This window comes from Stegastes partitus, unplaced genomic scaffold, assembly GCF_000690725.1.
Source record: "Stegastes partitus isolate 25-593 unplaced genomic scaffold, Stegastes_partitus-1.0.2 Scaffold53, whole genome shotgun sequence".
Lineage (NCBI taxonomy): Eukaryota > Metazoa > Chordata > Actinopteri > Pomacentridae > Stegastes > Stegastes partitus.
The window spans coordinates 1,053,286-1,080,468 of NW_007577784.1; the positions used below are offsets into that span (position 1 = coordinate 1,053,286).

The 27,183-nt window shown below is 42.1% G+C and overlaps 1 protein-coding gene across 1 annotated transcript in view; it reads right to left on the reverse strand.

Annotated features, from left to right (window-relative positions):
• The window catches only part of LOC103352823 (vitamin D3 receptor A), a 79,170-nt gene that overhangs the window by 26,822 nt on the left and 25,165 nt on the right, over window positions 1–27,183 (reverse strand). Inside the window, exons 2-3 of the mRNA XM_008275495.1 lie at window positions 4,913–5,060; window positions 3,854–3,984 (exon numbers count right to left, since the gene is read on the reverse strand). Coding sequence (XP_008273717.1) covers window positions 3,854–3,984; window positions 4,913–5,058 — 277 coding nt within the window. The 5' untranslated portion in view covers window positions 5,059–5,060. The remainder of the gene's footprint in view (window positions 1–3,853; window positions 3,985–4,912; window positions 5,061–27,183) is intronic.

The window sequence follows — 27,183 nt, forward strand, 5'->3', positions numbered from 1 at the left end:
ATCATCTCCGTTTCACACAAACACACCCTCACACACGCAGTCTGTTTGTGAATGAAATGTGGGCTTGACCATTGTGTGTCTCTTTGAAGAAAGAGAGCCATTGTTGCAGAGGACTTTAACCCCCTAACATCCCCCACCTCCCCAACCCCGCCGGCTTCCTTCCTTCCTTCCTTCCCTCCCTCTCTCTCTCTTATTCTTCTCTTGTCATCTACTACTTGTTATGGTTACGCTGATGCATCGCTGTTGGTGGTGCTTCCTACTGGTGGGCTGGTATGTCGACTGCATACCGGCTCACAAAAGCAAAGTGGCGCTTCGTGCCTTCTTTATAAACGGGACGCAAGACCAGCGATGTAATGAACGCCGGATAATGTGATCATCTGCAAACATGCAGTAAAAAGGAACGCCTCTATGCTAGTCATTATGAATCAGTTGTGACAAGGTGTCATTTTGTGTTAACAAGTGATGCGGCGACGTCTCATTCTCCCTTCGCAGCACCTTCTTCTCGTCCTACATCCAGGCCTGGTGCTGGATGCATAACCAGCACAAGCATATAAGACAATGCTACTTCGGTGACGTATTACCACTACCAGCTAAACTGCACTGCATCTGTGAGGATAAAAGCAGGATTAAAAACACTATTATCTGCAGCTACTGTGTGACCCAAGTCTGACTTTGCCATATGGTCCCCAGCAGTCTCATGCATAACCACTATCGCCCATCTCCTTGCCACAAATCAGATCAATTTACGCCTAAATCGTGACTCTGCTGGCCGCTGTTCCTTTTGAATGTCTTGAAAAATGAGATTACGAGAGTTAAAAGGCATTGGTTTAGTAGCGAAAGATATTTTTTAGCTTTGCTTTTATACTTTAAAGCTAACAATGGCAGAAAAAATAAAAATAAAAAAGGAACACATTGAAGGAAGTTTTCTATCTATATTTGGCTTTCTGTGTGATACGTTGTGGGTAGGAATGGCAGGATGTTAAGAGTCCTGCTATCTGTATCTGTGCACATTTTGTCCTACCAGCCTCTAATTCAGAAGAAAATAAAGACATCCAGACTGGTTACCTGTCCAGGGTGTCCCCTGCCTTCGCCCTGAGTCAGCTGGGATAGACTCCAGCCCCCCCACGACCCTCGTGAGGATTAAACGGTGTATAGATAACGGATGGATAAAGACATCCGCCTACGATGTATGTTCACTTCCCAAACACTGTCTCTCTCCGTCTGGGGCAGAGCAGCTCTGTCAAGGTGGAGAGACTAAATGTTTGTGGTCCTACTTTAGTCCAGCTGACAGACAGCCACAAGTGAAAGTTGCATCTAAGGGTGGAAGCATGAAGCAATCTGTCGACAACATCCAGCAAAAGTTCATCACATGCAGGCAAAGCAGCGCACACTATTGGACAGCCTCAGTTTGTCCCCCTGTAGCCCAGCTATGCTACTAGCAGCATTGAGCCCACACATAAAGCTAGCTGAATTATTTGTGCAAATGATTAAAAGTAAACATTAGCTGCGGCTAGTAAAAACACTGTCAAAGAGACAATCTTTCATTTCAAAGTGAAGCGCAAAAAGATGCTATGAGCATAATGGACCTACATTTACTTGACATCTCTTCACGGTCGAGCTTTTGCTGCTCACACAATGCAGGAGGCTCTATTTCAGCAGTGAAAACCGGCTCATTGTGTGACACAGCATGAATTAACAAAGGCACTTAGTTAAAGATTTTGTGCATCTTTCTTTTCCAAAAGTTGCAGCTACAATTAACCAGCCCACCCCTCCTTCTGTTACCAAGTCAAATTGAAAGAGAGGACGTAGTGGGAGGACGACGGAGGACAGGGTGGCACCTCGCTCAGTGCCTATGAAGTGTTCTAAAGACTGCTTGGTTGATTAACTAACTGCCTTTTTGTCACTTAAAGCAAATCAAAACCAGTACAGATAAGAGTACTGACAAGCAGAATGGGTGAGAGTAGCAGCATCGGTAAAAACTTAATGATACCCGTTACTAGTTGAGGAAGATGTTGAAATTTTTAAAAATACTGCGTGGAGCCCCAAAAAAAACAAAAACAAAACATGTATTTCACACAGCAACGGTGCTATAACTGGTACAGAAGCAGCATCGGAGTGGCTGCTGTACAGTATCTCAGATGTCTGGATGAATATTACATCAAAGGAACATCAGCAGAGGCAACGATCTCGCCTTAACATCAGCCTCGGTATTAATCTGCATAAGTCTTATCTGTATAGCGGATCCTCGTTATATAATTCTACTGGTTTAGCATAATCATAATATGTTGTTCCGACTGTAGTTTATAATGCATTTTTTTAAATAATTGCCTTTTTTACATTGGGGCTGTTTTATAATTTGCCTTTCTACCGTTTTTGAGAGTAATATTACTCCAATTTAGAAAGAATGCATTCGGTGAGAACTGGTGCAATCTGGGTTCATGTTACCTTCGAGTGATGCTACACATGGCTGTACTTATCCTGTTGTATACTGTAGCTTCTCAAAGCTTTGAGGTGAGTTTTTTTTGGGGGGCAGATTATCCAGCTGCAGCACGAATCCTTCTGTACGAAAATGCAAACCAGAAGGTGGAGCATGTCTCTAAAGAATGGAGTGTGACTTGTCTTTGGTCAGGGTGGTGTTGATTTGGTGCATGTGTCCAACTCTATAGGAGAAAAACACCCCCAGACTGGAACACGGCCAAAATCATGTCTCGCCGCGGCTTTGATATGTGTCGGTATTATTCTGTCTCCTGTTGCCTTCATGCATACACCCCTGTGTTACCTCTGCTACTGCCATAAAACTTTTTTCCAAACAGTTTCTGTGAAATGCTGCTGTTGCTCAGCCCACCAAAGCATTTGATCTGACATCCTCTCCTGAGAAGTACCGCCGTTCTTTTGACAGGAACTTTTCTTTGCTGATTGCAGTGTTGTGTTCTTTGTCGAGCAAAACTCTGTTTCTCTGCTCAAGCTGTTTTTCTCCCTCCTGGTGAACATCGCCTTGATGTATTGATCTTCAGATGGTGTGGTCTCTTCTGGTTTGCCGGATCGTGCTTTGGGTAGAGCCGATGCAATTTCCGCAAAGTGTTTTAGGCTGCCCCCTTAGAAAACTTCAGTCTAGTGTTGATTTGATGCTGAGAAACTATTCTGGCTTCTGATGTCCTCTTTTCCACCATCGTAACACAACTTAGTAAGCAGTGTTATGAAAAAGTCCCACCATGTCTCTGAAAGCTCAACAATGGCTGCAACAAGCTTCTGCTGAAATCAAATCAACTCGAGTGTCACCTGAACACTTCTTCAATAGAAGGAGCCGGAAATGGTGCCAAATTTTGAGCATTTTCTGAGCATCTTACACATCTGATTGTGATTTTAAAATTCCTAAATCCCCCCAGATTTTGATTATATCCAGAGTTTTGTAAAAACAGGACAAATATCTGATTACTATCCTTCTGTATGTAAAGACAGTTATGTACGCAGTAAGTCATGTCATCTGGAGTCTTCTAAAAACAAGAAAAACAACTAAGCAATGTGTGGATTTAAAACAATGACTTCCCACTTTCAGTTTGTTTTTTATAAATGGCACAATACAGTACTGGGTAATATCCAAGTATGTTGTTTGTCTCAATAAATCTGTGCAAAATAAAGCCATTTTGCAAAAAAGGTCCCACTCGGTAGAGTTAATTTCAAGTTTGTCTGAACACACATCCACTGAAACTTCGAGGACAGCTCACAGGCAATCATTTCAGAACGTTCAAATAAAAATAGCTGTCGTTAAATTTGTATTTCCATCTCAAGCTGCGGCTCCAACAAATCAGCAGCACCGTTATCGCAGCAAAAAGGTCAGAAAAGGTCGACTCACACTCTTTCATCATGCCGATGTCGATGCAGCGTTTGAGACGGCAGGCCTGGCAGTGACGCCGGTTATCCTTGGTGATGGTGCAGCTTCCGTTGAACGGGCAGGTGAATGAGGCTTTGCGTTTCATACTGCGTCTGCGAAATGCATTAAGCACTCATTTAGAATCACTTATTCTCCGCGGTGGTGAAAATGCAAAGTAATGAAAGCGACTGTTGTTGCTGTAAATGGCGCTTTCACTTGAAAATGAATCGCAAAGTAGAGTGAAATTAGCAATCATGTCACCCTGAAATATCATAAAAAAAAAACAAAGAAAAGAAAAATAAGCATCACAGACACATCAATTAATAAAACTGAACATTTTATTTACGGGTAACGTCTTTATTCTATCCTATTATCAATCCTTGACGAATGAGGAAAAAGTACGTCTGCATGTCTGAGAGATAAAAAGTGAGTGAGGAACGGAGAAGAAAAGGAAAACATCACAGGATTCAAGACACCACTGAATAATGAATATTGCTCTGAAAGCATTGCATGCATGTTCACGTAGCCAGACAGAAAAAGACGTACTGTGCCTCAACAACAGTGTACGCAGACAGACACGCATAGTCCTCTTTAAAGTAAAGGCAATATGTTGGGGACGAGCGTAGCCAGCCAGCGTACAAAAACAGTGACATAACAGCTATCACATTTTGTATAAATGATTCAAGAACAATGGAAATAATTGACGATTGTTGCCTAACCTTGCAAATTGATTTACCTTCTTATAAAACTAGAAACAGCTTGCAAAATGTCAAACAGACAGAATCTCTCAGTCAGGATGCTGAACTGCTGATCCAGATATTCAAACACTTCTTCATTTAAATTGCTTGAAGTTATTGGATCGTGAAGAAACTATTCTCTCTTGTGTATGTACAACAAAAGGACAATAAACTTGATTTGATTTTGAAAGTAAAAAATAGAATTAGAAAAGAATTTTTAAAAAAGTCGAACAGAAAGCACACAAGATGCACAGAGGGTACGTCCTCCACATGGAAAGCACATAAATTCAGCAACAGCGCTCACCTGAAGAACCCCTTGCAGCCCTCACAGGTCATGGCGTTGAAGTGGAAGCCGGTGGCCTTGTCCCCACACACGCCGCAAATCCGCGGGGCGTTGCGGTCGAACTCATCTGGTCCAACCACTGACGTCGTCACCGTCATGGGCTCCATCACTGAGGACAAAGAGGAGACGGGGGACAGAGATTAAAGTCTGATCGACACCGTTGGAGTTTTTGTCTATCACATGAACCCAAAAACAGTTTTTCTTTTTAAAAAGTGCTAAACCTGAGCGTACATCCGTGAATTTAGCCGACCTCAAACAAAGCTTCAAAAATCTGCCCGTTACCTCTGCCTGCCGTGTGGGAGTCTTTGAGTGTGCGCTAAATGGGGAGGTGTGTATTTCCCTCTTCTTATACAAACAGGTGTTGGGTGATTAGCATATTTAGCAAAAGGCATTGACAACCACTTTCTGCAGCTCGCGGCGATTGGCTAAATGGGTCAGCGGCCCCAGCTACACACACACACACACACACACACAAACACACACGCAAATGAATACAAAAAAAATTAGACTGATGGGAAAAAACAATTAATGACAAAAAGGGTGTAATTTGCCAAATGCTGTGAAACGATGCCTCTAATAGTGCCACGGTGAAATATCGTCGTTTATCGTGTTCATTTTTTTTCCACAGACACACACCATCTGGCCATCCCATGTGAGCTAAACAGCAGTAGGGTAACACACACCGACTGGCAACAGTGAGCAAACTAATCCATATCAATCTTTTTCCAAACACACTTCTGTGTGAAGTCTCGACTACCGAGATACAGACGATACTTGTGGGAAGCCAAAAAAGAGAACGTAGCAATAAAAGAAAACGTAGAGAAATATGTTAATCGAGTTATTGTAGTGGCCTGAAGTCAAGTAATTTGATGTAATGACTTAATGGTTCGTGTTTTTATTCCTTTTCTTTTTGTTAATTGTGGAAATTCTGAAACTGGATTGGAGCAAGACCCTGCATCTTCTGCAAGTCCTGTGCACTGTTAAAAGTTTCTCACAGTTTAAATTCAGATTTCAGTTCCATTTATCTTTAACCTTTTGCCCCCTGGATGTTGCTCTACAGTTATTAATCTATATCAGTTAACAAAATAAAAGCACAGCCATTTTCTTTAACAATAACTTAAGAGGATGTGACTAAATAGATGTATGATTTGTTTAAATTTGGTTTAAATTCAGACTTTAGTTGGATTTATCTTTAACCTTTTGCTCCCTGGATGTCGCTCTACAGATAGGAGGCTGTATCAGTTAACAAAATAAAAGCACAGCCATGTTTTTTAACAATAACTTAACAGGCCGTGACAAAATAGATGTATGATTTGTTGGGCAATTTCTGTGTAGTGTCAGATTTGGTAGAGTTGTAGATAATAAAAAAAATAAAAATTTGATCAGGTTTAACAATCTAATTCTTACTGACTCCTTGTAAGATTTTTTTTTTTACTCTCTAATATATAGTTTTGATCACATAGAAATAAAAATGACAGTTTTTGCTGCAGTTTTTCCAGATCTTATTCTCGCTTGGTAATAAGGATAAGGAGACTTGTTGTATTGCAACATTCTCCTAAATACTTTTGATCCACAGAGTCCAAGGTTGTTCATTTTGGTCTCAAAGGTTGTGGCGCTAAACTTCTGGAACACCAGAGAACAGGTGTTAAAATCTAAAACGTGGATCGCTGCTTAAATTTAAGAGGAAGTTTCAAGAAAGTGAACAGCAGAAAATACCAGGAAGGGATTAAAAACGTACTAAAAAGACGTAAACATCCGATGTGAGCGGGTAGTTTGTGGATTTCTGGCATTTTTACGCTTAAACAGGTCTGAGCATGTTGGCAACTAACACTATGGGGATAGAGAGGTCATGTGAGGGGAAGACAACTGAATGAGGACAAAGAGAGGAGGGGGGTGCATGCACTGAACTTAGGAACAGCAGGAGTCACGAGGCTGCAGAATATAGCCTGTGGGGAGTTGACGTGCATGGAAGCAGGACGGCGATAATGTCAAACGAGGACAAAGAGATAGGAGGAGCTGGTGCCGAGGAGCAACGGGAGCCGAGGGAGGACGGAGAGTGAAGAGAGCGCAGGTGAGAGAGAGCACATGTGAAGGATGGAGACAAACATAGTCAGACTCCATTAGGCCTCATTACAGCCTGGCTAGTTTGGAGCTTCAGCGCAAGTTCTCGGGAAAATACAACCATACACGTGAGGGCAGGAGCTCCGAAGCATCGCTGCCATTACTCAGAATACATCACACTGGGAACGGCAGCACACGCAGTATTACTTTAATGCATGTTGACCATCTATGCCTGTATGCATATCAGTGATTTCAGGTTACAGCGCACGTTGGAGAGAGCATGTTGATGGGACGGATAAAAAAAAAAAAAAAAAACAAGACATCCACCATTAGTCATCATGTCACAAACAGCTTTGTTTACTGATGCGGCAGCAGGTGAATAATGAAATAACTGGAGGGGGCGAAACGGGGAGGCAGTGTCAAACATCTCCACAGATCTGCAGGAACAACACCAAAACAAGCTGCCGTTTCATTAGCAGCGCTGATTAACAACAGTGCGATTCGGCTACAGGTTGGTAATTAACGACTCTAGCTGGGTTTTTTTGTCCTATAATCACCACTCTCGTCATCCTTTTTTTTTGTTTTGTTTTCTCTCACTCGTTTCTTATTTTCGCTACTAAATAATTTGCATTTGCACGTATTTACAAAGCACGATTAATTGGTAGGAATAAAAGCTGCCAGGAAATTCCAGCTCTGCATTTCTCTTGCTGCTATTTTAACATTTGCTCTATTTCTCATTGCGTATCTACAGCGCATACAGAAAGTTATCGCAGGTTCTCAACATTTTCTCCAATTTTAATCAGACGTGCTTTAAATTAGGCAGAATAATTCTCTCCATTCTACACACAATTCTCCACAATGACAAGGAAAAAATGAGTGTTTTGTTGATTTATTAAAAATAAAATACAGCCTTATCTCATTTACATAAGTATTCAGACGCTTCAACTTGGTTAAACAAAAAAAAACTGTCACAGCAATAAGCTTCACAATCATTCTTCAAGCGTGGCACATCTTTATCTTCGAAGCTTCCTCCATTCTTGCCGGTAGAATGGTTCAAGTTCAACCAAGCTGGATGAGAAGCTTTGAGATTTTTGAGAGATGCAATATTGGGCCTCTGGTGCTTTCAGGTGTTGTACTGTTGACGTGCAAACCTTCGGCCCAGCTTGAGACTCTGAGCTCTCTGGAAAAGCTCAAGATTACATTTTTCTGTATCCATCATTCCCTGTGTGACGAGCAGCCTCCCAGTAGACAGAAAAAAACATCCACACGGCATGATGCCACCGCCGCGCTGCCGATTTTGCTTTTCATGATCTGAGTCATTCATTTTTGTCAGTTTAATCAGATCAATACCAGTTTTCTTGCATCTTCTCAAAGATCTGCGCGTTGGCACAACGACGTCTCAGGTCTACAGACCATTATCACACTTTAACTGTGACACCTTATATAGACAGATGAGCGCCTTACCTAATTATATCCGATGAATTAGAAGCCCGTGGACTTTAATTAACCATCTCAAGCACTAATAATAGAGGTAGGAAGCACCAGAGCTCAGCTGGGACAGTCATGACAAAGATTTTTTTATTTTTTTTAAATAATTAATAATTAGCTTCATCCATTTTAATCTGAAACATAACACAATATGGAAAGCTACAAAACTCTCCATGTACATTATATAAAAATATCATCACATGGGTGTGTGATTCTCAGAGAGCAAGCTGCTTTGTGTTTATGCAGATGCTACGTTATGCGACATTCGTGCCGGCGAAACAAATTTAATTGGATCAGGAAAGGTAAGGCTGTCGGACAAAACAGACCTCGGCTGTGGATAATGGATTCTTCACGGACTCGTCTTCAAATTACTGTTGGTTTGTGTGCGCGGGTGCATGTGTTTGTACACTGAAGAACTGATTCATTAAACGCGTTACACAGATAAGGTCACATTATCTCTGCAGGGGACGAGGTATACTGTAAGCACTGATTCACACACAGTGCAGAGCTGATTATGATGCTAGTAATACATGTACATGTTTTCCCCCCCTACAGCACAATCAATCATGTGCCCTCTTCATCATATAGTTCTATTTTATAGCGAAAATAAAAGTAAAGTTGCACTGAAAGTTTAATTGTGACTCAGGAAAAATATCTTAATATGTGACACAATAAACTGTAATCTATTATTTGGTCATTATGTCTCTGAATTAAAACTCCTCAAATGTAGAGTTAGTCTTAACACTACAATCATTTGAATATTGTGGGGTTTGGGTCCGTTAATTAAAGAGCACATTAAATAAGTCACCTTAGGCTCCAGGTAAATTGTGTGGGGTATTTCTACGATGTTGTATAACCCCACTGTTTCATAAAGAAATAGTCGGCAGATTAACTGTTTATAAAAAAACAGAATTAGTGGCGAATTTACTAACTTACTAAAGAGACTGACTTCGGGGTCAGGGTTAGATAACTGCGCATCAGAATTTACAATTTGCAATGTACAAGCAGAGATGTGTTTTTGTTCCCCATGTTTTCCAAATGCAGCCTTGTGACTCACATCACTCAATGTAACAGCAGTCCTTGCCGCTGCTGACGCAATAACAAAACTCAATGCCGTGTCAATACGCCTGCAAAACACTGAGTTTTTTGGTTTTCCGACTTCGACTCTCTTCGGTGCACAAATTGGTGTTTGTAAGGAAAACAGGAAAGTCTTAGCAGCAATCAAAGCATCAAACAGTCGTCCTATTTTACAGGACATCGCTCTCTGTGGGGTTTTTGTTCTTGTCAACCAATGCACCAGCATTCATTTAAGCTATGAAACGCAGGTACTCAAAGTTAAAATTCTGGTGTCATGGCAACAGCAGCCCTGCAATCCTCGCAGTTCCCCATCCCAAATATCTTCCTTTCTTCCCTTCATGTTTCAAGATGGATTGCAGGAGAAGCAGCTCTTGTTTAGCCTCATGCTGATGTTATTTTTCTCAGCGATGCATTGAGAAGAGTGACATCTAGTCATATTAAAATCTATAAACCACCACCGCAGCCCCCCTCTTCCTTCATAGTATGTAAAAGCTGGTTCCCTGGAGGCGAGCTGTTAAGGCCCCATCACCACGCAGTGTGTGGAACAAACACGCGCCGAGAGAAATTTGGCATTCCCCACCGAATCGCTGAGGAGCAGAGTTTGTTTTTCTGCTTCCACACATAACTAACAAAAAAAGTATAGCAGGGCCCGTTTGAGAGCAGCTCAGCTCCAGAACACAATAACAAGCATCACAGGAACAGGCTGTGATGGTGAATGCTGCAGTGTACCTGCAAAAGGTTATAGAGGAGGTGCTTGTTGAATATGGTAAAAACATGCTTCACATATATTCTGGACTCTTTTGTGAATTATGCAACATGTGACATACTTCTGATGAATCATATCACTAAATAAAATTTTTAAAAAAGCTCTTATTGCGGGTATTTCCGAATGCTTGAGGTAGATTTAACCTTGCTCTTGGTCAACAAGCGAAAGATGAGATGTACTTGAAAAAGACATTTCTTACAGGTTGCGCAATAGTCTCAATGCTCTGCTAATGTAAGCTAACAGATTCTTAAGATTGTTCATTTTTTAGCTTTAATATAAATATCAGTGCCAATAGCTGCAGCATAAATGACCCATAAACGCGCCGCTGCGACTTGCAAACATTAGCAGAGCCCACCCAGAGCAGCTGACAGCACTGTGGAAACTGTTGTACCTTTTTCAGAGCTGCGTGTTTTTCTCTTGTGACTCTCGGTCTGCTTTTCTTTTTCCTCTTTCGCTCCAGCCCCTTCTGTGCCCCTTGGAGGCCAGTCAATCTACTGTGCTGTGTTTGTCTTCATGCTTTGCTCCCATCATAAATCTGATGTTCCAGTTTGAAAAAAAGAAGAGAAAAAAAAAGCCCCGATACAGGCCATGCTGCTAGAACAGCAACAGCACATGGTCGGGGCAGGAGGAGGAAAGAGAAATACATGCTGAATAATAATGAAAATTAGTATGTGCTGGATACTAGGTCGGGGCAATGTGCTCAAATATCAGCCGACAGCCTGACGTGATTGCTAAAATAGGTCAAAGGTGTCAGGGACAGTTTGAAAAAGAGTTTTAATTGCGTCACATTAGGGCATCACAAACCTTGATGTGTTAGTGGCCGCCCGCCACAATGTCAACACTGACTGCAACATATTGATTTTGGGTTTTTTAACTATTTAAAATGGGGAAAAGCTAATCTGTCTGTCTAACAAACACATTGTCAACAGTCTGTGAACAGGCCTTCGTCGTCATGCACGCTCTGAAGAAGGATTGTTTCTCTGCAGAATAGAATCAATACAGAATTTTAGAGTAGCTACTACCCTGAACACCGCCCAAAACAAAAAAAAAATCACAAATATGTTGTACTCTCACCCAGCCCTATTGTTTGCTATCCAGACCTGGACTGTCAGCCTCTATGTGTGTGTGTGTCTGAGGCTTTCCCGTTAAATGAAGCACGGGGTGAAATTGTCGATGTATTGATTAACCTGTACCAGTGCCATCAAATATCATCAGCATGATTGAGTATTTTGTCACTACAGCACTGAGTCTGAGCCAGATAATTAACGGAGATCTGGTGTCCTCTGCTTGTATGTGCCGCTTCCACAGCCTGAGAAACGCCTTCGGAAACCGCAGCCTGACAAACTGACGATTGTACCTTCAGTCCAGACGGAAAGCGTTGACATTACAGAACAACAAACTGCATAAAATACAAAAGAAGTACTGCAAAAAAAATTAGCAAGCGTGCAGAAGAGAGTCTAGTGTACAGAGCACATTTCCAGAGGTTTCTATTGTTGATTGTTAGTTATAGACTTCATGTCAGTACTGTGAAAACAATGTGGGAGTAAGAAACTATTTAAATATTTTGCTGCAGAACCACTGATGTATGCGTCCAAAATCCAAAATAAGACGGTTATTTCAGTCAACTTGTGGCTGGTGCAGTAAACTGCTAAAATTTAAACATGGCTTCTAGGTAAAATACACGCACGCAATGAAAAATAGTCACAGGGGGAAGTTCAGCATAATGAAGATTTCTTTAAAAACTATGTAACCCCCCCTCTACGCGTCTCCCGCCACCTTTCATATCCAATGTTTACCGAGTGGCTGAAGTGGCTTGACCTTGGCGACGGAGAAGAATCGGGGTGAAAGAGATTGTTCCTAAACTGAGTTCACGGCACTGAACCAGCGAGCAAGTGTCCCTGAACTAATGTGCTCAAACGCCACCAGCTGCAGGGCTGCCGCTCCACGGCTGACCTCTGGCCTCGCAGCGGAGGTGGCAAAACAGAAAAGAAAGACCGTTTTCACACAGGGATCAATACGGGGTCACTACAGTGGGGTTGCACGAAATTGGACTGACTTTGTGATATTTTGTTTCTCTGCAATACGAAAAACAGCCGAGTAGGGCTGCAGCTAACGATTATTTTGATCATCGATTAATCATCAATAATTATTTTTACGATTATTTTAACATTTTAGTTTAGCCTTTATTTATCCAGGTAAGTTATTGAGAACATATTTTCATGAAGAAAAAGAAAAACACAAGAGAATTGTGTATTTTACAGCATTTTATTTAACTCATTTCTGTAAAAAACAGCTCAAAGCAGAAGGAACACAATGAGCTTTATATCCACTTTGTCAGTGCAAAACTTCTTCAGTTCAAAGCATCAAACACAAAATTCGGTGAATTGTTTTTGCAAATTGTGCAGGTCACTTGTCTTTTTGTAGATTTAGTGTGAAGTGATGACTTTGTTCGCGAAGCTTTCTCTCCTGATCTCTTTTCTCCTTTTTCTTCAGACTTTCGCCAGCCACCTCCATCGTTTCGCTGAATGCGTAAACTCTGCTGTGGCGCACGTGACACAAAACAGCTATCGGCTGTTCACTGGTAGATTACAGCCACCGGTGGCTCATTACGGCCATACTTTGGTAGCTGCTAAACAGATTGGTGTAAAATTTGAAGAAAAAAAAACAGGCCACTTATGGTTAAAAATGTTAATAAGCAACTCATCGATGCCTAAACTAGTTGACAACTATTTTAATAATCGACTGAATCGATTGATTGTTTCAGTCCAACAGCTGAGTAAACTTCGAGGTCACATGTTTCTCTCATGCCCACTGCGGTGTTCTCACTTAACCTGTTTGCACACAGTGACTTTTCAGTTGGAAGTCCTCGTTAATGACAATAACATCTCTGTATAGCTCCGCCGTCCGACTGCACCACAAGTCTGCCGTTCGACATGAGACGGCTCCGTTACAACGTGTGCATTTCATTTTTCATTTTGCTCTGATGACTTGAGAAAAGTAGGTGTCTGATGGAGTCGCGTACTGCTTGGCAAGCAATTAATTGTGGTAATTAGTATCACGTCTTTCCACAAAGCGCTGTTTGGAACCTTTCATGTACAATCTAACACTGGCATAACAGCGCTCCGTTTTGGATGGCATTCAGATCGGACTTTGCATTCATCTTGCAGAGCTTTGAAACGGTCAAACAAAGTCACCGAGTTGTTTTGTGCGGCAAAAACCGCAAGACGCTGCCAACAGACGACACGTCTTTGGTCGGCTTCGTCCTTTCTGTCGCCACTGTTGCATTTCTTTTTGATGGCAAGTTCAAAACAAGCCACATCTATTGCAGAGGAAGGTCCCAATATGATCCTGCTGGTTTCTCTGATCGGTCTAGCTCAACATCTTTTTATTCATTCATTTATGTGACCACATAACACAGCTGTACACTGTAATCCTATAGCAAAATCAATCCATTTACGTTTATTATGGACTGCAAATGTGCTCATATTGAATGACTGTTTATCTCCGGTGCAGTCTCCTCTTTCTCTCTGCTCTCTCAAGCAGGCTTCATGAGAACTGAACAGTGCAACACAAGCTTTTCTATCAGCATTTCCTTCCGTTTGACAAAAAAAAAAAAACTTGTGAGATTCTCTCTCCTTTCAATCTTCAAAGCTCAGTAGTAACCCGGTACTGCCTAGTTCTGTGTCAGAGTCAGTATAGGAGGGTACCGTAGGAAATGGACTACGCTGCATATAGTAGGGTTCACTCTATAGGCGGCGCGACAGGGAGCATGGCCTACTTTTACCACCAGCTGCCTCACAGTGGGCCTCAATAACACTGAACCGCCATGAGCTCCAGTCCAGCACAACAAAGCGGCAGCCGGATCGCGGCTCAACATGTAAACGCACTCGCAGTCCCATCGCCCAAAAAACAAACAGACACTCCTCGTGTTTCCTCTTGATGCTAATACACAGAAACCTCCAGTTCTGTCCTCCGAGGCTCCGTCTTGTTCTGTTTACCGAGCCGAACGGTCGAAACACGACGAGCCGAATTCTGTTTGACGAGGGTGGGCTTTCTGTTTGAAAGGGTCCGTCCCCGTGTATTTGATTTCTGTTTTGCGCCATAAATCCCGAACATCAAAGGTAAGTTAAGAAATCACAGAGGAGTAGCAGCACATGAGCGCCAACAACCGACGTCTGGGTCCAGACCTCAACGTGCAACACGAAGATCAAAGCCGAGAGCTGAGCTGGGGGCCAACAGTGTGCGATAAAGAGACGAAAATAGCATACCTGTGGACCGACACACCTGCAGAACTGTTGAAATCAGCTAGATGAGGGTAGCTAACTGGCTTTTCGATGAGCATCTATTGACACTAATGTTATTGATTTAGCAGCGAAGCCAAACGCCACATGCCCGGCTGTGGGAACATTTTGGTTTTTAAGCCAAATTAAAACGATGGGCCCAGCTGATTTGGAGGAGGCGATGTGTCGGATTTGAAGCTCAAAAGGGGGCAGTAATAACACTAATAAAAAACAGTTAAACTATTAACATATCTATTTATTTATTTGTCAAATAATCATGTAAAAATGCCTGCTTGCGACGGGCAGTCTATGTGCTGAAGAGTCTGGGCTGCAGAAATGTCTGTGCAAAAATCCTCTTAAGCTTAAACAATACCGTCAGCGAGCTGGGACACAAATTAAAAATGCAAGAACTAAATGGAAAACAGGCACAAACACGCAAACAAATAAAACGAGATTTGTTAAATAAGCAAAACAGACACATAACTGCATTAGAGAAGCCGAATGAACTGCGATCCAGGAGGCAGCGGAACAAGACACAGCGTCAAGAGGCTACACCGGGCTTTGGTGCACTATCGCACAATAGAGCAGAGCCACAAGACATCAAACATGATGACTGAGACAACCGGAGCCCGAGGGTATCGGAGCATGCGTGTGCATTTCCGTGTGCCAAGTCTGTTTATAAGATAGTAATGGAGTGTCCCACTTGGCAGTAGAAGTATGCAGCACAGAGCAACGGATGCGATTGGCTGGATCGTGGCGCACCCCCTGACATTTGCACAAACGCACACATAAACAGACCCGCAAACAAGCGGCCGTCACACCATCCAGTTTGGATCGCAAACAATCACTGCACCACGTCAAACAAACACGCTTTGATGTAGAACCTTAAAATAGACTTTAGTGAGATCGTCTCTGCGATCTAAAAATACCTCAAACCAAAGAGATGCTCTGATGTATAAACATCCTACACGGTATACGACAGAACTGAGTGCACAATATCACAACACAATATCACTTGAACAGTACAGCCTCACCTTAAGCACTACCAGTTTAGATTAACTGTATTAAAAATGCCAGAGGACGAACTCAACACAACAATGGTCATTAATAAGACTCTAACCTTTCAGTTTATTGTATGGCCACTTTAATTTTGATGTCGGACTCATCCTCCTTAGCATGGATGATATTACATTTCTGTAGAGATGTTCTGTCATTCTTCTTTTTTTTTTTCTTTCTCATCTTTCTCCTTAAAACATCCCAAAGGTGTTCTATTGGACTCAGGTTAACCAACATACGTGGCCTGATTTGTGCTCAACTGTCAAAACTATAAATTCAATATAGTAGCCCTAAGAAGGTCCAACACGCTGGACCCCATGAACAAATTAATCTTGGTCTCCTATCTTGGTTGTTTTGGGTCAGGTCCATAAATATTTGGACACTGACAGGGTTTTCAGCATTTCGGCTCTGAAAAAAGAAGCAATCAAGACGAAGAGTGTCAGCTTTAATTTGAGGGTGTTTACATCCAAATCAAAAGCTAACATAATCAGTCAAATTTTTAATATTTAGTTGCAAATCCAGTCAATGACAGCCTGATCTCTCGAACCCGTAGACATCCCCAGACGCTGGGTTTCGTCCCTGCTGATGTTCTGCCGGGCCTCTACTGCTGCGTGTTCTTGGGGCATTTTCCCTTCAGTTTTGTCTTCAGCAAGTGAAATGCATGAAAGTCTGCACTTTAAAGCACATCTTGATTGTTTCATTTGGGGGGAAAAAAAGGGTCAATGTCTAAATATTTATGGACCCGACTGTACACTACAGTCTGAATCCTGGTGAGCCCAGAACTTTGTCATATCGCTGCTTTCTTTCCCCGTATTCCCTCTCTTTTCACTGTCACTATACAATTAAAAGAAAAAATGTCCAGATTGTAAAAAAACCAAACTGAACGTGTTATTGCCAGCTCATGATGAAACACTTTCTTCAATTCAATGTCTATTTGCAATCTTTTGTGACTTCACATGAAAGGTTTTTGTGGCTTCCCGCTGTCGCTAAGTGCTCGCTAAGAGGGAATCAAGAAGGAATGTTGTATTCTCCGTTTAAAATTGGTAAGGTCTTCACATTACAAAGTGAAGTGTTATGAGATGACGTGTACTGTGAATTGGACAGATATAAATAAAACTGAAATTAATTGATTGTACTTGATTGGTTGATAATAGAAGCTGCAACAACACGATCTCACACCTTGCTGCTAACCCTTAACCATAAATCTTTTTAAAAAAAACACCACTTCAGCACCCATAGAATCACATTGACTGACAAGCTAAAGACTTAAAAACTGCCCCTAGAGGCCTGTGACACTTCCCTTGTGTGTTTTCATTTATGCAGCGCGTCCGTATATGCAGCTCGTTAGTGCATACGCCCCCGTCAGCCACCGTAACATCTAACTGTCAAAAGCAATCATCTATAAGTTATTAACACTCCGAACATGCTCTAACGCAATTGTAGTGTTTCTTCTTTGCATTAGCTCCACTTTACACTCTTTATTAATACAACTCACTTAACAGACAGTAAAACCAGAACAGGTTGTTTTGTTTTTTCCCCCCAATCTCCTTTACACGCGCCCACTCACCAGCAGGAAAAGTGCTGAAGATGCCGTTAATTGTCTGCACGGTTTGCCAGTGTGCAAAAGTTGGTGGGAGGCTGTTTTACGCGGGCGCCGTAATAACAGGGGGCTGGAGGAAGCCGAGCTGGAATAAACACGGGCGGCGCGCTTGGCTCGCTACAGCCGTCTGCCAGGTGGAGGTGCAGCGAGCGTCGTAGTAAATTCACCCGTCTCCTGGTACGCTGAGATTCTGTGAAAAAAGCTGCGCGACTGTGCAAATGAACGTTAATCAAATTAAAACGCACACGCATGCACATGCCCGGTGGCGGTGGACGCGGGCAGGACGTGGGAACGGGGAAAAATGACGACCCAATCAAATTATATTTCCCTTGCTCATCAGATTAAAAGCATCAAAAACAAACACACACACACAAAAGCTGTATTCACAACATCTCACAAGTGTTCCCTTTAGACACACCACCTACACTCTCCTCATTTCTATTTTTGGCTGCATTACAGTCACAGATCAAAGCTCCTAGCATACATATATATACACAGTCAGACACAAACGTTTTTTTGTCTGCAATGCTACACTTAAAATCTTCATCTTCAAGAAACTTGTGAGAGTTTATGTGTTAAAAAAAATAATACCAATTTTATTCCTCTAATTCAAAAGCATGTGCTGAAATTGAAACGCCGTGTCTGATTAGATTAAAATTCCATCTATTTAAGACGATATTCAAATCTGTTTTGACCCGGGTCTGGCCTCCTTCTGTGCTCCCTCTCCTCCCGCCAATCCACAACAGCAGCTTTGAACTTTAGACCTTGTTTTCTAGGCAGAGGATGAAAACGAACAGGCCGTCGGGCTGCTGGCAGGCCGACAGGGAGACGGAGAGGGAGGAGCGAGAGGAAGAGAGGGAGAGACAGAGAGGAGCTTGTAAAGAAAGGAATGAAGTAATGAAAAAAAAACGAGGAAAAAAAATTAAGGCGAGAACTATGTAATGAAAGGAGAAAGTGAAAGAGAGGGAGAATGACGGGGGAGTGAAAAAAGGGGGGAAAGAAAACAAAACAGAAAGAAAGAAGTCCGAGAAACGTGGAAAAGAAAACAGCGAGGACGCACAGTTGAAGAAACGTAGAGTTAAAACAAAACAAGGAGGCGAGCCAGTGAGGATGAGGGGAGGGAAGATGAACTCTTTCCATTACACACCGCATGAGCGTTTCTTTTTTTTGTTTTTTTTTTTTTGTAGTGGCACCCTCGGGCCGAAATTTTGCAAATATTTTCCACACAACTTATAGCTTTTCAAATGTGTTAGTCAGGAAATTGTCTTCATAGCTTGCAGCCATTTCTTTCTGCTGGATGTGTACGGCAGTAAGTCTTGCTGGGCTCGAGGGTCTGTCCAGCGCCTTTCCTGGCAGCTTCCCTGAGACAGCTTAGCGAGGACTGTAATCTACACACAGACGCCGGGTCCATTCATCGTCTCTAATATTTGATTTAGCTTTGTTTCATTAGCGTTGAAGAGTATGCAGGGATACGGGGTGAGCAGAAATCCAACCGCACAATATAAATACACATATAACAGTGTCTCTTTTCAATAAAAATAGTTTAGACTTTCTGTATGTTAACACACATCGTCTTTAATTGTGCATAATGTAAAAATTTCAAATCATTAGCCTGACATGACTTTGCCTTAATTAACTGAGTGACAAATCTCCCACTCTGCATGCACACACCGACGAGCTGAGGCTTAATCACGAGCGATCAATACACGGTTATCAATTGCTGACCCAGAATATGTGAATAAAGGGCAAAAGGACGCCGGCCGATTGACTCGTCATGTCATGCAGAGGCAAAGTAGAAGCACAGCTGCAGCGTGGCCAACACAGCCACGCAAACAGGCTGATAGCGATGTGAGCCATGAAGCACGTGGGAAGTTAAGAATAGTGGTGGGACGCGACTAAAAACATTTATCTAATTAATCAGAGGCTTTGTGATTAATTCATCTTTTATCAAATTGCAATATTTGACACAATAACCAAAGTTTTTTAGTTCAAATGCATTTTGGTTGACAATGAACAGACATATACGGGAACTTAAGCAACAAATATGTTCATCTGCATTTTTTCATCAGTCTACTACATTCACAGATTAATGGTCTGCACTGACATAGCGCTTTTCAATGTGTTTCTCACTCAAACACACATTCATACACCAATGACAACAGAGCTGCCTGCCATTGGGAGCAGCTTCATGTTCAGTGTTTTGCCCAAGGACACTTTGACTGTGGAGGGGCGAGGGATCGAACCGCCAACCTTGCAACTGGAGGACAACTCGCTCCACCACCTGAGCCACAGCCACCCAGATTAGTGCAAAGTCAAAGTGCAATCATAGCTATTATATTCAATATTTTAAGACTTCTTTTGCACAATTTGCACATGACCACGTTCTTATCCAGGCTGCCATCGGGACGTTTTTGGAGAAAAAAAATAAACTTTCCGCCCAACAAGCCAAGCAACACGGTCTTGTCTTCCATCACCAAACTTTCTCATACGCTAACTCAATGAATCCTGTGCATCTTCTTCACGGCTGGCAAACCCATTATTTAAAGTCCCAGCCGTAGTTAAGATATTTCTGCTTTCAACATTTGACCCAAATGGCCATTTCACCATTATCTCCATAAATGCTAGTCCTTGTTTTTAACAATACACCATTTTCTTAATTCTAAAGGGATAAAAATCAAAGATCTTTTAATCAAAATAACTTCCTGTTAAGTCATTATCCATCACAGAGTAAGGTACCACAATGATGACTGAGCCAAAGACCCACTGATGAAGTCCTCACATTTACAGTATTACCCAACTATCACCTGTTGGGTTTGTCTCTAACGACGTTCCCACACGAGATGCATCTTCCTCCACTCAGCAGCAGCAGCAGCAGCAGCAGACTTGGTCATTAAGTCACGTCATCGTACTGGTTTGTCCTCTGCTAGAGATCCAAGTTAACACGACTACAGCATTACAAACAAAGGAGAAAAAAGAACTGTAAATAGTCATCGATCCAGGTGTCGACTGCAAGTTGACTCACACAGGCAGCACTGTTTGAATCTCTGGGAAGGTCCAACAACACACCTTTTTTTGCATGATAACAAAGCAGAGACCTTCAAGACTGCCTCTTAAAATACAGCAACGCAACAGCGCATGCATTAATCCCAAACCCTTTGGTACGTGTCAGTCGGTTAGTTCGGTGCGCCCTGCAGGCCAAACTTAAAGGTCAGACGTCTGTTTATGTTGGCGTCCTTGCTCTCCCCAAAAAAAGAAAAAATTCTAGCACATAAGCTCCATCAGGAACGCCTATAGCATGCTAGCAGGATTAGCCTTGAAAGCTGGGCAAACACCGGACCGATTTCGCTCAACGTCCTCCTTTCTGCGGCCCAACAATGTTGATGCTGAAGAAGTATTTCGTGCAGCCTTACGTTACCCTGCCGCTGACGTGGGCCAAGTACAACAACGCATTAATACCGGCTGTAATTCAGGCCAGATCGCTGATGACATAAATTGCGATGCGGTGGGCAGCAGACGGGGCTGGTGGCTGACTGTGGCCACACGGAGAAGAGCCAATTCATGTATGAGACATTATGTTCAAATGATAAGAGATGTTTCAAGTACATTCACATGTTCAGAAAAAATTACATAAGCATAAAAACAATTCAATTAATTTTCAGTTTCTAGATAAATACAGAACTTCAGTTATTTCCTACCAAACAAAATGTGCACAGAGAAACATTTTCATCACCTAAAACTAATCACAAACTGAATTCTAACTCTAAATTAGCTTAATACTGTTTACCAAAATCAGGATAAACCATTGTTAGGTGTTTTTTTTTTTTTTTTGATGATTCTGCACGAGGCTCCACTCCCATGTGTCTGGGCCCAAATGGTGAACATCAAAGGGGAAAGGCTTGTGGCGGCTTCATTCAGGCGAGAGAAGAAGCTGTCTGAGCATTCATCAAGTTGTACAGAGAGTTTCTGTGTGGTCCGTCCNGTGTGTGTGTGTGTGTGTGTGTGTGTGTGTGTGTGTGTGTGTTACAATAGCCTCTTGCAACTAGCAGCTCAGCAAAAGCCTAGATTGTGTGTATTCATATTTTCATTGTTGCTCTATTACTTAAATTACACTCACTGCAATTTAAACGACAACGATAGCAAAGCTTGTGTTTCTTTTTTTTTATTCAAAATGCCATCGCCATTTCATTTCAGCGCCTCTAAAGAGTAAACACAGGAAAGTGCAAAGAAAAATGCAGGAGAGAGCGTCACACATAACGCATGACACCATAACGTCCTACAACAACAGCTCTGTGGTCATTTTCCTCATTCAGCGTATCTCGCTTTGCAGACGTCGCCGATTTGCTCGACTTTCAGCTTTTGTATTCGCTGTGAAGCCAAATCAGTTTGGGCTTCTCTGAAATTATTGTTGACTTTACATATGTTTTAATAGTTTCCAAGTGTTTGAATTGTTTGAATTGAACGGTGCCTCTGAAGGGGTTATTTCCTTTCTTTTCTTTACTTGTTTCATTGTTTGCATTACTGTTGACAGAGAGTCCAAACCGGTAATGATTTGGGAGGTGGTCAGTCTCGTAGACCTGCAGACTGAGACGCTTCAAAAGACTGAAGAAGTCCTTGGACCCCCATTGACTGGATGACTTTTGGCTGCATCTGTTATAGGAAATATAGACACTTGACAGACAGACAGCTGTACCATGCTGTTCAAAGTAGTTTCTAACGAGTTGCCAATGTGTGTTGCATGTGTGCATGTTAGGTCGACTGGAACCAACAGGTCGCCTCCTTGTCCAGCTATTTTTTATTATAGTGTCAGTTTACTTTACAATGACTCCATAAAAAATAGTAAATAGTGCTAATAATTCAGTTGTGGCACCACCAGTAAAGCCAGGATTTACACTGTCCGCATACAAAGAAATAAAGCGCTTTCATGTTTATTTTTCTTTTTTCTTTTTCAATGTCTGGTTGAGCTCTTGTCCGGTTTAGTTATGGTTAATTCAGTTTCAGTCTCTTCGAAATGCAGGCTGATTTGATTGCAAAACAGAGCAAGTAATAATGACGGAGCATGCCTCATAAACTTGTTCTCCGTGACTCAGACGTTACTCATGCATCGTCGGTTTATGGCTCCGCGAATAAAACTCAAACGACAATAAAATTTGGAAATAAATAATTCTCTTTATGTATCTTTTGTATTTATTTGGACTTTTCGGTTTAAAAAAAAAAAAAAAAAAACAGCACTCAAACAGTGTGAGATAGAAACCTGTTTGCTGCATTTCAACGGAAAGCCTTAGAATATAAAACAAAGATAAAGAATATCCACCATAAAGCAAACAATATGACCCCTAATTTAATCCAGCAGCGGCGTCACCAGCTGACCTTTCACCGCCATGAGAGCGCTTCCTCCATTTTCCTCCTCGCAGACAAATGGAGTCGCTTACAGTCAACAGGCCTCCAAACAAAATCCTCCTTGGACCGACGGTATTAAATCTCACTTCACGCTCTTCCCCTGCTTTCCTTCCTCCAAAGTAACTCTTCAGCGATTCCGAAATTTATTGATATTCCGAAACTCCCACGGCTTGCCTCTTCCTTTCCACCTTGACCGCTTCCTTCCACTTCTCCCATCACACCATCAGCTTCCGTTTATTTCTCCTCCTCTCTTTTTTTTCCTACCAGAAGCTGCAAAACTACTTGCAGCAAAAACCGATGCAGCCCGTAGCCATGTCAGCGATGTCGACGAGGAGGGCAAAGGGCCAGCGAGGTGAAGCCTGGACGTTAATGGTTAACCTAATAACCGGGGTCAACAGGGTGAGGGTAAACTTTATAAATAAAGCACAAGCCTCCAGAGGAAAGGAATAAGAGGAGGGATGAAAGGGTGACAAAATATTGAAGGCAAGCGATGGAAAAATAAACAAGCAAATGCAATAAAAGGGAAATTAGAAGGAGGAAACAATGAGGCAGTGCTGAAAAAGACAAAAGGGGACTCAAGGGGGGGAAAGAAGTAAACAAAGGAGAAGTTCTGAAACAAGGAAAAGAACAACACAAGGTGCAGACAGGGAAAAAAGAGAAGGGAACAGGGAAAGACATGAGTGAAAGGTGGATTTAAAACAAAGATGAGGAAGCAAAAGAAAATAAAAGATCTGACAAGAAATAACCTCCAGCTACGCATTCCTACACTTTGACCGTAATCTCTGCGACTCTATCACAACACCGTATGAAGTCGTTAAATCAAGGGAGTGTGATAAAAGGTTATAAAGTTCCAATGAGGCTGTTGGCAGCTCCGTTTTACAGCCCGTAATTTGGTTAATTTTTCAAGAATGCAAAATTAGAAAAATGTGTTAGCCATCAAAACGACGGCTCGGATTCAAACGCTTGGATGCGGACGCAGGTCTTTGAAGTAGCCCTTTATTACAGCGAATTTAAATTTTTTGAGATAAATAAGCAGGCGGGGCCGTAACCACACCCCCTTTCTTTCGTGAAAGGCCAGAAGTAAATGCCAGCTGAGAGCGAGGCGGGTAATAAAACACCATCTTTTGTTTTGCCCTGTGCTGGAGATAAACATCGAGCGGTCGGATACGTAGCTTTAGGTGACTTAAAAATCACCACATTAAAGCGTATTGTGACTGTGGCATGCGGGGTCATCAGGGTGATTTTCACAAGTCTTCCAAGGTCTTTCAAGGACTTCTTATTGCTAAACTACTCACATTTAAATAATAGATTGGAGAAGAACCTGTAAACACAACATTCACATATTGTCACCTTATGAAGTCGATATGGCGATTAACGAATGGTTTTCTGCAGCATTTGCGTAATATTTCAACGCAACGTTCATTTCTTTGTCAGCTTTGTTTTTTGCTCATCCAACACCTGAGGGAGTTACGCGACTCTCTAGCAGCTAAATACTACGTTCACCAGCAAATTGTCAACTTGTGCAAATACTGTAAAGCGTTTTGGGTTTGTTGTTTGTTTTTTTGCGGCAACCAGACGCAACTGGTTGAGTGAGCAATGTGCCGAGAGGGAATCAAAACAGCAACATAACCACAAAACAAACAGCTGAATTATATGAAGGGAGGTGGGAGATAATTAGCTATTAGTTAATCACTATAAGCAACACTTTCCACATAACACACAGGAAGTTGATTAATTTTTAAGTGTTGATTAGTGCATCTTTAAAGTATAATTCCTGGAACCTCCGTCTGTTCTTCACTTATCTCAACAACTATTGCATCCGATCCGCTTCGAACTTGAAGGGTGTATTATCGGGGACCCGCTGAAGTGCAGCGTTAAAGCGGATCAGATAAACGGCAGCCATTTTTGGGGGGTCTTCCCGTTGTGAGGCAAAATCAAAAGCAAATTATAAGAATTGAGGTGACAGAAGGCAGAGTAAAGATGTGCTATTCTGTAGGAAGAAATAAGCTAACACCAGTAGCATTTGGGGTTTCCCAAAGTCACTTTTGGAGCCGTGTGACCCAACGGTGGATGACCGGTCTGGTGACTCCTTTACTTCAATATAATTGGCCTTATAAGCCGAGGGTGCAAGTCACATGACGTTGGAATGCCACAGGGCAGCGAACTTTAGGTGTTGAGAATTTCCTGAGCCCCACATAGCCTAAAGGAGGTCCATGCCAAGATTAGCCATCTTAAATCAAGACATACTTAAGTTGAGAGCTATACTTTGGGAATAACCTTCACTGCATTGGCAAAATTCTACCAGAAGGCTCTGGTGCGTCCTCCTTTTTTCTTCCTTTTCTTTTTTTAAAAAGAAAAAGGAAGTGAACTCCCTCATTTATTTTGGGTACATTAAATAGAATTCAACCATTTCAGTAAGTGAACAGTTTAATGTTTCAGCAACGTGTGGACTTTCTGGTCCAACCTTCAGCACCGTATTAGCAGCGCTTCTCATATAATGGTAACAGTGGAACAGACATGCCGGAGTGAATTATGGCATGAATTCATGATGGATGTAGTGATGCACAACTAATGGTGAGCGTGGGATGACTGAACGAGCCATTACTCACAATAAATACTTTGAGAAAAATATGGAAAAACAAAACCGCTCCGTTATAGTATAATGTCAATGTATAATGAACTAGTGTACACTGCAGGGTTTTTACAGGGCTATTGATTTACCCCACAAAAAGGTGACATGTTCCAAAGCCTGACATGATTACACCTGGCAAGGAGGGAAAATTCAGTGCAATCGTGTTGCTTTTAAGGGCTTTTGACAGAAAGAGTGAGACAGCATGTGAGATTTAATCTTACACCTACAGATCACAATATAAATCCTCCACCTTTAAATTTCCAAGTGATTTTAGACGATGAAAACATAAACAAATCGTACCAAACTTGCACTCAATCTAAAAGTCAGAGACCTCCTTGTGATTTAAGCACCTCTGTGCAGCTCCTCAAAAAAACAGTTTTTCCCAAAAAATAAAAAGAAGCGAGGCCTTTCTCGCCTTGTGCCAAAAGAAGGAAGCAAGCCAAAACTAACATATTAGCTTACTGAAGTGTAAGGTGCTTAATGTGGCCAGACAAACCTCTGAGGGAACCCTACTGACAGAACAACATTCTTTTTAAAGTCAAACCGATTACGAAACTATTTCTTTCAAATGGTTATTGAAAAACTGCGACAGTCGCTAGTGTCTGTGCGGCTAAAATAGTTTAGATATCAAGTCTGAGCTTCACAGACAGCGATACTTCTTTGCCCATGAGAATGACAACATTGTTCTGTAAATAGAGGTCTGACGACAGTGTGAGGAGAGAACCAGCTACTTCGATGAACTGACCAAACTAAGTGTTGGATAAATGAGACTTTTTCATGTGACGATGGCACTGAAGCTATTCATAAATCACACGTGGGCGTGTTAGCGCCTGTGACAATTATGGCCAATTACATTCCCAACTGTCATCTCCTTAAAGACAAGGTTGTCCTCGTCAAGAGAGTGTTTTTATTTCCTCAGAGGAAGATCGCTGTTGTTGGAAACGCTGACAATCCTACGGTCATTGTGTTTTTGGGTGTGTCTTTATTAAACCAGACCAGTTCGGAATATTTTTGGATCAGAGTTTGTTGAGTTTTTTTTTCTCTTTACTCGTGGCCTGTAAAAGAGCCGATCACGCTTGAGACCAGTGAACTTGTGGATCTGACTCTCCTCCCACCAGAGTGCACAGCGAGCCGCCCAAGATACCAAACTGGTGCATCTGAGAGAGGAAAGAAAAAAGAAAAAAAAACCTCAGTGCACATACCAGTTTCGCCAACGCAGCTTTCTGTGCCATGCAGCAACGGCAGAACGGAGCCACAGATGTTCATCTTACGGGATGTTTTTTGTAAATCAAAATCTCTACCAAATAAAAAAAGTTTCTCTTGGACTTTGTAGGGAACTGAAAGCCTCGTGTGCCATATGTATACGAACCGCCAACAGCCAGAAGTACAGGATAAGCCCGCCTGGTATGCAACTCCAGCTTGTAGCTTCCTTCATTCTCTCAAAAGGCAGAAAGGCAAATTCCTTTGTGTATTATTTCCACGTGTTAACACGAGCGGGCAGCGGATTGAGGAGAAGGACGCTCCCACACATCACAATAAGGAACACAGGTGTGACTTCCACAACTGAAGCGCCGATTAAAGCCAACATCGAACCGTCTCAGCAACATAATAAGACACCATCCACCCCAAAAGATGCACACACACTTGATCAAAACACATCCAGTGCGCTTTTCAGTGCAGTTTCTTGCTACCCCAGGACTTGACCCTGTGGCCAGTAGTCTTGTTGGACAGGTAATAATAGTCACAATGGTTCATCTTCCACCGCAGCATTGTGTGACGACTCCTCCCAGTCCGTCTAGACTTCCAAGTACGCAGGTGTAAATCAATACACCTCCGTCCGTCCCAGAACCTCACACATGCTCCCGGTTTTTGCGT